At 44.0% G+C, this 14,293-nt stretch overlaps 1 protein-coding gene across 4 annotated transcripts in view; it reads right to left on the bottom strand.

Moving 5' to 3' along the window:
* Positions 1 to 6,357: 6,357 nt before the first annotated feature.
* Positions 6,358 to 14,293, bottom strand: part of SLC75A1 (solute carrier family 75 member 1) — a 59,232-nt gene continuing 51,296 nt past the window's right edge. For 3 of the 4 annotated variants that reach the window (XM_075570486.1, XM_075570475.1, XM_075570467.1), the window contains exon 13: positions 6,358 to 9,849. In XM_075570486.1, coding sequence (XP_075426601.1) covers positions 9,743 to 9,849 — 107 coding nt within the window. In that variant the 3' untranslated portion in view covers positions 6,358 to 9,742. The remainder of the gene's footprint in view (positions 9,850 to 14,293) is intronic. The other variant, XM_075570497.1, reaches the window with a different exon arrangement.

Below are 14,293 nucleotides of genomic sequence, written 5' to 3'. Positions count from 1 at the left end.
TTGGATAGTACTAGGAAATACACTTCTTGAGGATGTTTATCAGAAGTGTTAAATCCAGTACTCAGCTCTATGCCGCTTTAAAAAAAACATGGGTATATGGAACCACCAATATACAAGTAAATTATTAAAGATACACTAATACACGTGTCAGAGCGTGGTTGCTGTCCACGGCCAGTCTCCGAAACGCTCTGACAGAGGGACGCCCTTGCTTCTCCGAATCAGCCGACGTCGCTGGTTAGCTGATGTCACACGTACCCGACGTACGTTTCACCAAATGGCTTCACGGGGGGCGGTTTACTGGAGGATTTCCAACATATTTATACCCTTAGTGATAGCGGCAGATTAAACAGGTCAATTTCCCATTGGTGCATTCTTTTATCATCAATGCGTAACAGCGTGTCATTAGTCCTGCCCACTTTTACCCGGTGGAGATGGAGAGTGGGAAGTCGTAGACTTGATCGTGATTGGACTGAAGAGCCTGGTACCAGCCCCCCATGTCGAGGTGAGGCATTTGGTATGGGCTATATCGTCAGTAGAAGCAAGGCAAGTGACTGCCCACAAACTCGTAGTCCCGCCCAATAGTATCTAATTGGATGGATCACGGAGCTTAGTGAACCCAGCATGGATGTAAACAGACGAACGATCTGTATAAGACAAGGAAGTAGAACACACGATATATAATCCATGTTTTTGTATAAATGAATAGTGTGTCTGTTAACCGCAAATACATATATACTTCATGCTATCTTAAAACGGTTAGTGTATTAACACTCCTCATATTCTGGCTTTATCCATTAACTGAAAACACTATATCTATAATGTATTGTTGAAACATTATAAACCACCCTCTGGTGTTCTGATAAATACCCCCCTTCAAAATACTTTAGCGGGTGAACAGGTTTCATACGGACTAAAGGTATCCTATGAATACTAATTGATTCCACCCCCTACCTGATGATGGGGTACATAAACTGTGGATAGAGCTGGGCTATATCTTAAGGGGTTTACCCCTTCACAAACGGAAGCTCTTTTGGGTAAAAACTGAGTTTTCCCACCTTCGCACACTTCCTTAGGGACTTTAGTCGAACCCCGTCATTTCTCATTAAAATGGATTTAAGATTAGGTGTCTTGCACAGATTCTGTATACTGCTACATAGGAAATGTATTGCATGCAGATTTTTTTCATTATTATATGAACAGCTGTGTTGCTAAAGGTGGGATCTGTACTCTGGGGGGAGGCTGGTAAGGCCTTGGGTCCCGCATTGCTCCTTCGGACAGATGCTCATGTCAGGTCCATCCCCATCTATGATCAACCTTACTGCTCCTTGAAGCAGTCATTAGGGTCTGTTCAACTTGTGGCGATTTATTTACCACCACTTCATGCAGACCATTCAGACAAAGCAATGGTGGATCCAAGGTCCACCATATGTGCAGGTCAATGATTTCCATCATCATCGTACTCGAGCTTTGCATCCAGCACATGGCAAATCATCAACTGCACAGCACAGGGGTTATTAGTCATGACATCCTCACAAACGACTCGGGGAGCTGGATGATCTGCGCCATTTAGACAGTAGTCGCTGAGCTCTGCTGGGGACGGAATCGCCGGGACGTCCTCATTCACTTTAGGCACCGTTGCTTCTTAAGGTACTTCAACTGGAGCAATTATCGTGGCTTGGTCCTCTTTAAGGGATATCATGGGGCTCGCGATCCCATCCTCCCTGCTGTGAACATCCAGGATGCTTTTGAGCTCCACGGGCATAGCTCGTCAGCAGTACGGAGGAGGCAGCTCCATATCGGCTCCTGGAAACGAGTTGAGATGTCTGTCTCACTGTCTAATGTAGCAGAATCAGCTTTAAGGAGTGTACGAAAATCCCTAGGCTTCATGTCCTTTAGGTACCACGTATCACATTCATCACACCTTGCAGTGGGTGACAGTTCTTCCCCAGGGCACCTACAGATAACAAACACAGCCTAGAAGAATTCTTGACCCTGTACGGATATCGCAAAACCACGCCTGGGATCTCATAGAGCGTAACTGTCACAGATGGCACACTATCGTCATCACAGAACTGAGGTAGGTCATTAGAGAGTATTTAAGAGCTTGAATTAAATACAGAAAGAACATGGCACATTCACATGGTAGCAATCAAACAGTCCAGTTTGGATCACTCAGCAGGGTGTCTCTTATCCCACATACCCACACGTGCTGTTAATTTAGCAACATTAGTCCCTCCCCTAACGACTCTTTTTAAGTGATTATCATAGAAGAAACCAGAACAGGCATGGCCATGCTTTCACGTCACTTTTGTGCAGAAGCACTGCATATTGATTGTATCCATATTCAGTTTTGCAAAATTGCTTTTTGTCTTGGCCGCAACACCATTTCTGTAACAATGTCTTTTTCTTCACAGTAACAATTTACAAATATTAAAAACCACACAAACATACTCTGCCCTCTAAAACGAGCAAAAACACACAAAATTATTTTGCATGCCCAGCCCTGCGTTGTGCGCCAAATGTATCTTACCTTTGTAGGGTGCTGGATCCGCGCAGGCTGGGTGTAGATATGCAGATGGTAGAATGAAGGCTGCTAGGAACTTTTATAGTACAAACAAAGAGCTTTATTCACTTCCGTTGATAATGTTCCACTTGCATAGGACATACTTCTCATAGACATTAACTGGTGTCAAATAATATAGTTACTCTGTGCTTTTTCCCTTGGTAGCTCTCACTCTTACACTAGGGAGGTACTTAAGACTTCTTTATGAGATCATGCCCTTGGTAGCTTCCACTCATATGCTGGGGAGGTACTTAGACCTGTGTCCTTTAGTAATGTTGGGTTGGCAATCTCTTGCATAGCTTCCTCAATACCCTGTATCTGGTGGACCCTGGTTGGGGGGGGACACTATTGTCGGGGATCAGTATCCCTTTACTGTGGGCGGCATTCTTCCTCTATACTTAACAGATCAGGAGCTTACTGAGGACCTGTCGGTGGGAGTACACTATCTGTAGGGATCAGTATCCCGTCACTCTGTGCACCAGCTACCTCACCATATCTATTGGATTGAGACTGGACTAGGGACCTTCTGGTGGGCCCGATCCAACTGCTCCAGAGTTTCTATTTTGAAAACTTGTGGCTGAGAACTCGCCTGATCCTGTCGGAGAACAGCCTCTGTTCGATCGGTAAACCCAACTGACCTGTTATGCAATAAACATGCAAGTGCTTTGTGTCAGACCGGGCCACTAAACGAATAAAAAGTATTACTCAGGTTCAAGCCTAACAACTTCCAGTCTTACTATAAAGTGGAAAATAATGACGATGTGCACAAGCAATTTATAAAAGTTGTAGTGGGCTACAATGTAATCCACCAGCCCGGTGCTCTAAAAACTTTTATAGTTAAAATTTGAGCTGGACACTAGCTGGGCTCATTATTAATAAAGCACTTTGTATCTTCATCTCTTCATGTGTACATATAGTGAAGCCCCAATATAACCGTTAATAACGGAAGGGGAATAGATTGAGAATGCCTTGTGAATTCAGCAGAGGATATAGACAAGAAGAGCAAAGGAGCACTGCAGGCAAGAAGAGCACTGCTGGCACCACGCTGTGGTGCGTGGGATGTGTTTATGTCCCTGTGAGTTCATGGAATAAATACTCTCAGTTTTTAGTCTGGAGTTGTTCCCATTATTTTTTCCTTTAGGATTTTTTTCCTCAGGATCTTCTTGCCAGCAGTGCTCCTTTGCTCTTCTTGTTTATGCTGTCTACACTACCAGGATTGCACGCAGTGGAACTACCTCTACAGATGACTTCTGGACTTCAATGTACCCCCGTGGGCAGGTAATGGGCTATAGCCCTCATATTCTTACCTTTGACCCTATATGGGGAAGTGTATTTGTTAAGTGGGGTGTGCTTTTGGACCGTATCTGCGGTAGTCTGGCTGACTGACCGCTAGGTCTTTTATTGTGCCCCCCCTTAATTCTGTCATATATATCATGTTATGGATTTATGACAAGTTCCTATCTTCATTCATTTCTACAATTCGACTCTGATATTGAGCGTCAGTCTTCACATCACTCTACAGAGGATATAGACAAGAAGCAACTGGCTTAACACTTTGAAGCACGATACCACAGTACACAGAAGCGGACTCCGACAGCTTTAGCGTGGCATGGTCTTCTGCAGAGTGAACAGCTTCACTCGAGGCAACCGGAGGGTAGGTAATAAATCCCAAACGCCAAAGCATGCAGCAAACAGCGGGTCGAGCAAAGCGTGTTCCCAGACAGGCAGTCAGAGAGAGTAGAGTACAAAAAGGAAGCCGGTACACAGCTGACAAATGCAACTTGGACGGAAATGTCCACTTGAAAAATGTTTATTAATTAAAAAAACATACAGGTAGAGTCCTGACAGATCCTCTGACATGTTTCACACACAGGGCGCTTTATCAAAGATAAATGTAATCTTGCACAAACTATTTAGCAGTCACGCGCCCAATGGAGAACAGGCTTTCCTAAACGTTGCTTTTTAGTAGACTATACTATATCAATGTCAGTAGACATGCAAAGTACTGCCATGCTCACTGACTGACTGTGTAACTAAATGTAAAAAAGTAGTATTGTCGAACAATGTTTTAAAAGAAACACAAAATGTAGAAATCAGCCTTCAGCGCAGATACTGGCAGAGAATGGTCTAAATTTTGGAAGGTTTTAAGGATCAGTGGTTGTCTAGATAATATTGTTTAGGAGCCCCCAGAGTAGAAGAAACAAGGTCATTATGAGAGACAAATGTGTGGGGGACTGGATAGAGATCTGTGCTACCTACTGTGATGGCAAAAGAGATGGACTGTAGCTCAGCTGGGAAGACCAGGAGAATTCCTGATATAAAGATGAGGGTGGGACATCAAGACATGCTAAAATACTTATTGACGTGGAGAGATTTCTATGGCATCGGTATGTAAGTTATACTTAAAACTGGTGACAATATAAGAAACAGTGGATGGCTGCAAGAGGTCTTCCATTGCCACAACAGGCCTTGTGGAAGAGCACATCTTCGTAAATATGGCACATGACCGCGGATACATAAAAGCCAGGCATAAGTTTGCCAGAAATTATTTTATAGATCGCCTTTCTCCAAACAACTGAACGAGCAATCCCGCCTGGTTACTTTATTTGTTTTAAATCCTCCCTGAACTGGGAGGTTCCCCAAGAGCTGACCTGTGGTCCCATGGCATCCGCACACCCAAGTTGAGAAGCAGCAAAAACCCCGGGTCCATCGGGCAAGCTGGAAGATTAAAAATGGCGACCTGGCCTGGACTCGCCCCGACGTTCATCAAAAAAAATGAGGGCATCACGGCCATGTTTGTAGTCCGCCTCTGTATTTATAGTTTGTGTGTGTGTCAAAACTGGCATAAACCTCCTCCCCCCTCCCCCCCCCTCCAAAATGAAAACCAACTACCAATTATCTCAGGATCCATGGGGACCACCGAAGAAATCCTGTTCATGAAACAAATAAATGGTACAGTATTGCTGCTTTAAGGGGCTGCATCCAAAAATTGTAGAGTAGATTAACCAACTTTAAAGTGTCTACTTTGTATAAGGGACAATGACAAAAACTTGCACACAGTATGTATTTGAAATACAGGTTTATTAGTAACAAAATACATTATTCATACTTTAGAAAACATTGTTATACTACAGTATCATGATCAAACCCGCACATAGTAAAAATATCAAAGAATCAACAGGGCACACAAGTGAACATATCATGTGAGGGCTGCTTGTGTGGGTTTGAAAGGGCTGGTTTAGTCAATGGATTACAATGTCCCCGCTGCACAGGCATTTAAAGCTGCAGCGGATGGATACAGTGACTATAGAAACATGTGGGTATCACAGGAGTGTGTTAAGTCTGAGGCAATAGCAAGTTTGAAAAAATTGAAATGACCACAGCTGCCAATGTGACCTGAGAAAATAACGGGAACTACATATTCCATTGCTATTCCCACCTACATGCATCAATGGGAAAAATACAAAATATATATCTAGATGGTTTCGGAGCAAAGACTGGAGTGTGGTTTGCAGGCTTTGAAGGTGCAACTCGTGATTGAGTCTATTAGTCTTTTAATAACGTATTTGCATTTTCTGTATGTGCCAGCTCTGTTCTCCAGCACTCCACAGAGAGAAGTTTTTTTTCCTTTAGGCTATTTGGGGCCGAGCTGCTCAAGTGGCTGATCTTTCCTACAAGGACTTTACTGATAAGTTATTTTAGCCGTTAAATGTAAAAATACGGGATCTATTTAGATGTTCTTTCATTTACTCTGTCTAAAATGTTTGGGAGTGCTTTAAAGCTGCAGTTCAGTCTTTTGTTTTTTTAATTTATTTTTTTACTTCAATAGTTTCATGTGTGCAATCTCTAATTACCTAAAGAACTGTATAGCTGCAGGTCAATTCGTTCTCCATGTATTGATCGGTGAAATTTGGTGACATAATTAGTGAAGGGATCTGTTTTTCTTCAGCTTCTGTCTCTCAGTGGAAGCTCATGAATATTCATGAGCACTCCTGCACTGACATGTGCTAGAGGGAGGGCAGGGCTGACAAAGGGGTGTGCCAGGGCTTGTGACAGGACATGAAGGGGCAGTGCCTTAGCAAATGGCTGTTAAAATAGAATACAAGAAAATTGGTCTTTCAAAGTTGTTTTTTTTAAAACAGAAAATGCTAAAAGTATTTTTTCTTACTACAGAACTGATTTATTAAAAAAAAACACACATGCAGGATATTGACTGAACTGCAGCATTAAAACTGACTGCTGTCCAATTTTTATTTGAAATATAGGGGTTCCCAGAAATGAGTGTGACCGTAGGTTGCTGGCTTAAGTATTGGGTGGCACGTCCTGTTTCAAGTTGTCGTTCTTTGTATGTAACACATTTTACTTGATGGTGCAAATATATATTTTAGAATGAAACAATGCAGCACAACAATAAACTGTTTTTTTGTTATTTTTATATCTGTTCTCCAAAAGGTGATAAATAATCAGAGGGGCTACTAGAAATCTGGAGTGTTTTCACATATGTTCTAGATGTTCCCTTTGCACAGTGCAAACCAGGGATTGCCAATTGTAGTCCAAAAAGATAGCAACAGGTAAGGTTTTCAGGATATCCCTGCTGCAGCACAATCAGTCTTCGACTGAGCCACCTGTGCTGAAGCCCTGATCTGTTGGTAGCCCTTGGGAACTGGAGTTGGCCATCGCTGGTGTAAAGCATATCAGTGCAATGACGACATGCATTGTGTAAACGTAAGTTTGTGTCTATTAACTATATGAAGTCTTAACGACCGCTATATTAGAAAACAACATCTTAATTCACCATAATTCAGGTTAGGTATTGTAGAATATACTTTTTACACTGCAATAAAAAAACCTAATTAGGGTGTCTGACCTCGTAATAAACTATTCAATATTCCAATTTAGTCCTAAGAATCATGTAAATGACTGATAAAATAATTAAAGCTATTTAGAATAATGGCAAACATTACAATGGGTACAGAATAGTAGAGTTTCTTTTACACTACATCAGCATATATTGCTAAATGGAACAGCACAGTGTATCCAAAACATTATGGATTTATTGTATGTTACCACCAAGTATCAACTCACATACAGAGCGCTAGTGAGCTTCATCTGGGTTTCCCAATGTAGGATATGAAAGTGCACATCTTGTTAATTAAAGGAGCAATCCAAGAAATATCCTACAGAGCTGATTTAAAAAAAACAAAAAAAAAAAACACAGTTCTGTTGTATGAGATACTTACTACCTTTTTAATTTTAAAATTAAACTCTTAATGCCACTTGTAATGAGTTTTAATATACGGAGTATCCTTTGATTTCTAGAGCAGGCTTTAGCCCACATCCCCAGCCATGCAAGATGTTTGTAACGCTTTCCTAATTGTGAGAATTTGTTGTCTATGTTCCCAGCAGTTTGAGCTGTAAGCTGTAACAATATATAATATTACCTTAGTAATATAAAGATACATTGTAGCTGCTGAGTTACACCGACTGAAGGATTGATTAAAACTGAAAGGCAGCCGTTTAGTGAACCCTGGGAAACAGGATTTTGCTGATCGATCGGCAACTTAGGTAATTACTTTTCAATAAAAAGTAATCAAAGGCTGCATATATTAAAACAATTTTTTTCCAGTTGCTTGGATTGCCTCTTTAAAAGCAAGAATACTACATTCACCCTTTTCTTTTTCTTTACATATAAAGCCCAAGTATTGTGTTCATTTGCTGAGCTGCACCCAGAATGCCTTGCTCTTTCACATAGCTTTTCAACATAGAACCAGCATGGAAACCATACATGCGATTCCATATTCCATTAAATGAAAGTACAATTTGGAGCAATGCAACAAAATATACATTTAGCTACAAAAAAAATAGCCTTTTCAGGAATGTCGCTGCAATGTGCTTACACACATGGATAGGTTTATAGCCATACGTCTTAAAGAAACAAAGTATTGGACAGTATTTGTATCTAAAGAAGCAGCATTTTCTAAAGCAAGAAAAAAAAACAAAAAAACTTTGTCCTGCTACAAATTGAAAATCAAAAGGGTTACAAAAAACAAAAACATGCTTTCTTTATAGTCGTGATATGGACTGATCACAAAAAGTAAACAATATACAATACTTCTGGATGTCAGCTTAGAAAGGCACGTTCAGTCATACCTGAGAAAAAGGCCGCCATTGTCAGTGCTTTAAAAAAAATAAAAATACGAGATAACCTGCAAGCACAACAACAACCTCACAATCTGTGGAGTTGATGTCAAAGTCAGTGGAAGATATTACAAATTGCATGATATTTTATACCAAATACACAAATGGTAAGAGCGGGAACATTTCTAAAATGTACCATACACAGTTAGCACAAACAGAGCTGCTGTACATGCTGGTTACTGTACTTACAACCTATCAGACGTGAAGTATTAGGAGGACATTGGAGAGGGCAGAGAGTCAAAAGTCCACCTGTGTCACACCAAGTGAGAATAAGTGATAGGTGAAAAACACACTTGAGAGTTCTTGTTTCAGTCTTAGGTCCAAGGCCGACGGTACAAATTACCAGGGCCCGGCGGTCCGGTAGGAGGCGCAGGGCCCGGCTATGTTGCATATGTTGTTGTCTCTCGGTGGTATCATTATTTATCAACCTTTGTTGCCGCTCTCCTCCTCCTTCTGAACCGCGGCGTCGTCATACGGTGTGTCTCGTTGCCATGGCAACGTGGCGTTGCAGCATTAAATTGCGCGACGTTGCGGTTCAGAAAGAGAAGGAGGGCGGACGTCACAGCTCATAAAAAAGTCGTTTTTCACCGGGGCCCGAACCCACTCTTCGGCCCTGCTTAGATCTTATTACTTTTGCCACTCCGAATTAAATTCTGTCTTTAATATAACATCTGGCTTCAGTTTAACGCAAAGCAACAAGGAACTTCCAACCCCCTGACAAGGTAGTCAAAATGTGCTCCTATAATGGACACTTAACAGACACATTGGTTTTACAGTACATTACATTGTGCCCATTGGCTTTACATGGTTGACAGTGCAGCATTATTAGGAATGTGTCTGGGGCTCGTTATACCCTGTAACAGCGGCCACCACACCTCCGTGTCTGAGGCTCGTTATACCCTGTAACAGCGGCCACCACACCTCCGTGTCTGAGGCTCGTTATACCCTGTAACAGCGGCCACCACACCTCCGTGTTCTCCCTTAATCCTCTTTGGAATGCTCTTTCACTCTCCCTAGAAGCAGCAGTGGGATCAGGAATGAAACAGCACACACGCTAAAGCAGACTTCAGCTCCGGCCACCCAGTATACTGCAAAGAAGAGCATGATTCAAGTGTTAAATACACATCGTATGGCTCACAGAGGACACTGGGAAGTTTGCAATGCTAAAAAGGAACACACAGCTGGTCGCACCCTTGGTAGTCAGTCTCCTGTTATCCTTATAAATCAGGGCTTGACAAACCCGCTCGCCTAGGGCGAGTTGAAATGATCAGCTGGCGAGTTTGGAAGCGGGCGGCGGCAAAAGAGGATGACTACGGGAGCGAAGCAGCAGTGGCGGTGAACAGTGAATGAAGGCTTGAAGCCTTCTGGGTCGGACCTCAGAGGCGTGCTCTTCCCCGGAGGCCTCCTGTGCTGCTCCTGCTATGCTCACATGGTTCACCATTCAATTCTCCTGCCGCGTGCCGTCTTCCTCCTCTGCTCCCGTGGTCCTCCTCGGTCCTCTTCCGCCGCGCAGTTCACCTCCTCTGCTGTTGCTCTGCTCCCGTAGTCGTCCTCTTCTTCCGCCACCCCCCTCTGCTGCCCAGCTCCACCAAAGCAAGGTAGGTGACAGGTGGGGGTTGAGAACAAAAGGAGAGGGGTGTGAGAGAGCGGGCGGCGAGAGAGAGAGAGAGGGGCGAGAAAAAGGAAAGAGGGAGAGGGGCGAGAAAAAGGAAAGAGGGAGAGGGGCGAGAAAAAGGAAAGAGGGAGAGGGGCGAGAAAAAGGAAAGAGGGAGGGGGTGAGAAAAAGGAAAGAGGGAGAGGGGTGAGAAAAAGGAAAGAGGGAGGGGGTGAGAAAAAGGAAAGAGGGATAGGGGCGAGAAAAGAAAAAGGGAGAGAGGTGAGAAAAGAAAACAGGGAGGGGGGTGAGAGAAGGTGGGGAGAGGTGGGAGAGGGAGAGGGGTGAAAGAAAGAGAGAGGGAAGGGGGTGAGAGAGGTAAGGGGGTGAGATAGGGAAGGGGGTGAGAGAAGGAAGGGGTGAGAGAAGGATGGGGGTGAGAGAGGGAAGGGGGTGAGAGAGGGAAGGGGGTGAGAGAGGGAAGGGGGTGAGAGAGGGAAGGGGGTGAGAGAGGGAAGGGGGTGAGAGAGGGAGAGGGGTGAGAGAGGGAGAGGGGTGAGAGAAGGTGGGAGAGGGGTGAGAGAAGGTGGGAGAGGGAAGGGGGTGAGACGGTGGGGTTGAGAGGGAGAGGGGTGAGAGGAGTGAGAGAAGGTGGGAGAGGGAAAGGGGTGAGAAGGTGGGGGGTGAGAGGGAGTGCACGCTCAGTTGTACAGTGTGATTAAAAAATGTTGCGGAGGATCAGTGCCTTTTTTGTCTGGCGAGGAGCATTTTGTGCAATTTGTCGAGCCCTGGTTATAATAATCATAATAAAAATTTAACAACAAAACCTTAGTACAGCAGAGATGCTCAACTCCAGTCCTCAAGACCGCCCCCCCCCCCCCCAACAGGTCATGTTTTAAGGATATCCTTGCTTCAGCAAAGGTAGCTCAATCAGTGGCTAAGTCGAAGACACCTGTGCTGAAGCAGTGACTGGTTGAATCACCTGGGCTGAAGAATTGATATCCTGAAAACCTGACCTGTTTGGGGGGTGGGGGGAGGGCTGGAGTGAGAACCCCCGTAGTACAGTGTTTCCCAACCTGTGGAGCCGGCTTTCTTAGGGGTGTTAAACTCAAGAAAAAGAAACCGGTACGGCAGAGCCAGCACCGGACCCTGTGCCAGCACCGGACCCTGTGCCAGCACCGGACCCTGTGCCAGCACCGGACCCTGTGCCAGCACCGGACCCTGTGCCAGCACCGGACCCTGTGCCAGCAACGGCGAGCTCTACATTCCAACATCACATCTTTCAGGTGGAATAATAATACAATAAGGTGGGACATATAGTGCACAGACTGCTATACATTCCAACATCACATCTTTCAGGTGGAATAATAATACAATAAGGTGGGACATATAGTGCACAGACTGCTAACTAATGTTACAAATACGTGATAAAACTAAATAATCACTATCAGATGATGGCTACCTAATCATAGAGAAATAATCACCCGTCGGGGCTTGATGTCTCTAAAAGAGTTGAGTTTAACATTAACTATCCATACCGGTTGTAGCACCCGACCATACCAACTAATATATAATAATAATAATAGCATGTGTGTGTGTATGTATATGTGTGTGTATGTGTATGTGTATGTATACACACACACACACACACACACACACACACACACACACATATACACACACATTCTAATGCCGCACCCAGGCTGAGAGTTTGCTTGCGCGCTCGTAAAACAATTAAAGTAAATTGTTGGGTCCATGCTGAGCAAGCATGTACGCGTGCAGAGGCACGATGCTTGGTGAGACAAATATTTTTGTACTTGAGCTCCAGCGCACTCGCTTCTACCCTGGACGAGGCTAAGGCCTGGGACATAGACATTTTGTCCGTGCGGAGGCGCGCTGAGGCTCAGGGAAAGCGGTGCTTTCCCTGGCCTTACACAGCGCGCCGTCCGTGGGCGTGTCGGGGGCGGGCCAGTGACGTCACGGAGCTGGTTCGCCCTCATTGGGCGAACCGCTCCCATGACCGGCCCTGCGCTCCTTCGAGCGCCAAATCTGAAAACTTGGTGAGACACACGCTTCCGCAAGCCCCTGCTAAAGCCGCTCTCATTGCGACTGCAGGGGCTCAGTGCCGAGTGTGAGCGCGGCTCAGCACGGCTCAGCCTTGCTCACACTACTATGTCCCAGGCCTTAAGAGGGTTTCAGAGTAGCATACACATATACACCAGCCTTCGTTTCTCAGGATGATTCCAGTCTCTCTGATCACACCGTTTTTAAAGAACATACGAGAGTAATCTCGTCTTTAGAGAGGCATTGGATATTAGTGTGTGTGTGTATCCTGTATGATGTAAGGTTTACCACATGGGGCTTGCAAGGCTTTATTTGTATACTGCCTTTACCCAGCTGCAACTTATCTCTACATCTCTCTACAAGTGGCTGTAATCATCTGCATGTCCAGAATCTTATTATAAACACGCTCTGCGGTTCAGAAGACTCAGAACAGATGGCTTAAGGAACCTTTGTGCGATATATGGGACTGTATTATTTAGTATTTTAGTTACTATGCAGTTGCCTACAGTTCTTTGCTTTGTCTAATGTCCTGCAAAGTGACTGAGTTTCTGGTGTACAGTATTATACATACACACCCCTCAGTATTATACATACACAACCCTCCGTATTATACATACACACCCCTCAGTATAACACATACACCCCCCCATGTATTATACAGTACATACACACCCGTCCGTATTATATATACACCCCCCGTATTATACATACACACCCCTCCATATTATACATGCATACCCCTATGTATTATACAGTACATACACACCCATCCGTATTATACATAACCCCCTCCTTCCCTCTAAATGCGTGACAACCCAGGTTCTGCGGGCTGGAATTAAATGCATTTGTGCCAGTTTTCCTATGTCGGTACAAGAATTTAACATGGCTATGGCCCACATACTTTAACACAATGGAAATCTCCCACATGTGGCTTTAAGATGATAATTATAGAGAGAGGGCACTCACATGTTGCTGATAATTATAGAGAGAGGGCACTCACATGTTGCTGATCATTATAGAGAGAGGGCACTCACATGTTGCTAATAATTATAGAGAGAGGGAACTCACATGTTGCTGATAATTATAGAGAGAGGGCACTCACATGTTGCTGATCATTATAGAGAGAGGGCACTCACATGTTGCTGATAATTATAGAGAGGGCACTCGCATGTTGCTGATAATTATAGAGAGAGGGCACTCACATGTTGCTGATAATTATAGAGAGAGGGCACTTGCATGTTGCTGATAATTATAGAGAGAGGGCACTCGTATGTTGCTGATAATTATAGGGAGAGGGCACTCGTATGTTGCTGATAATTATAGAGAGAGGGCACTCACATGTTGCTGATAATTATAGAGAGAGGGCACTCACATGTTGCTGATAATTATAGAGAGAGGGCACTCACATGTTGCTGATAATTATAGAGAGAGGGCACTCACATGTTGCTGATCATTATAGAGAGAGGGCACTCACATGTTGCTGATAATTATAGAGAGAGGGCACTCACATGTTGCTGATAATTATAGAGAGAGGGCGCTCACATGTTGCTGATCATTATAGAGAGAGGGCACTCGCATGTTGCTGATAATTAGAGAGAGGGCACTCATATGTTGCTGATAATTATAGAGAGAGGGCACTTGCATGTTGCTGATAATTATAGAGAGAGGGCACTCGTATGTTGCTGATAATTATAGGGAGAGGGCACTCGTATGTTGCTGATAATTATTGAGAGAGGGCACTCACATGTTGCTGATAATTATAGAGAGAGGGCACTCACATGTTGCTGATAATTATAGAGAGGGCACTCACATGTTGCTGATAATTATAGAGAGAGGGCACTCACATGTTGCTGATAATTATAGAGAGAGGGCAC

This window comes from Ascaphus truei, chromosome 1, assembly GCF_040206685.1.
Source record: "Ascaphus truei isolate aAscTru1 chromosome 1, aAscTru1.hap1, whole genome shotgun sequence".
NCBI classification, from domain to species: domain Eukaryota; kingdom Metazoa; phylum Chordata; class Amphibia; order Anura; family Ascaphidae; genus Ascaphus; species Ascaphus truei.
The sequence above is the reverse complement of the archived record's forward strand: the minus strand, read 5'-3'. Positions and strand labels throughout refer to the sequence as shown.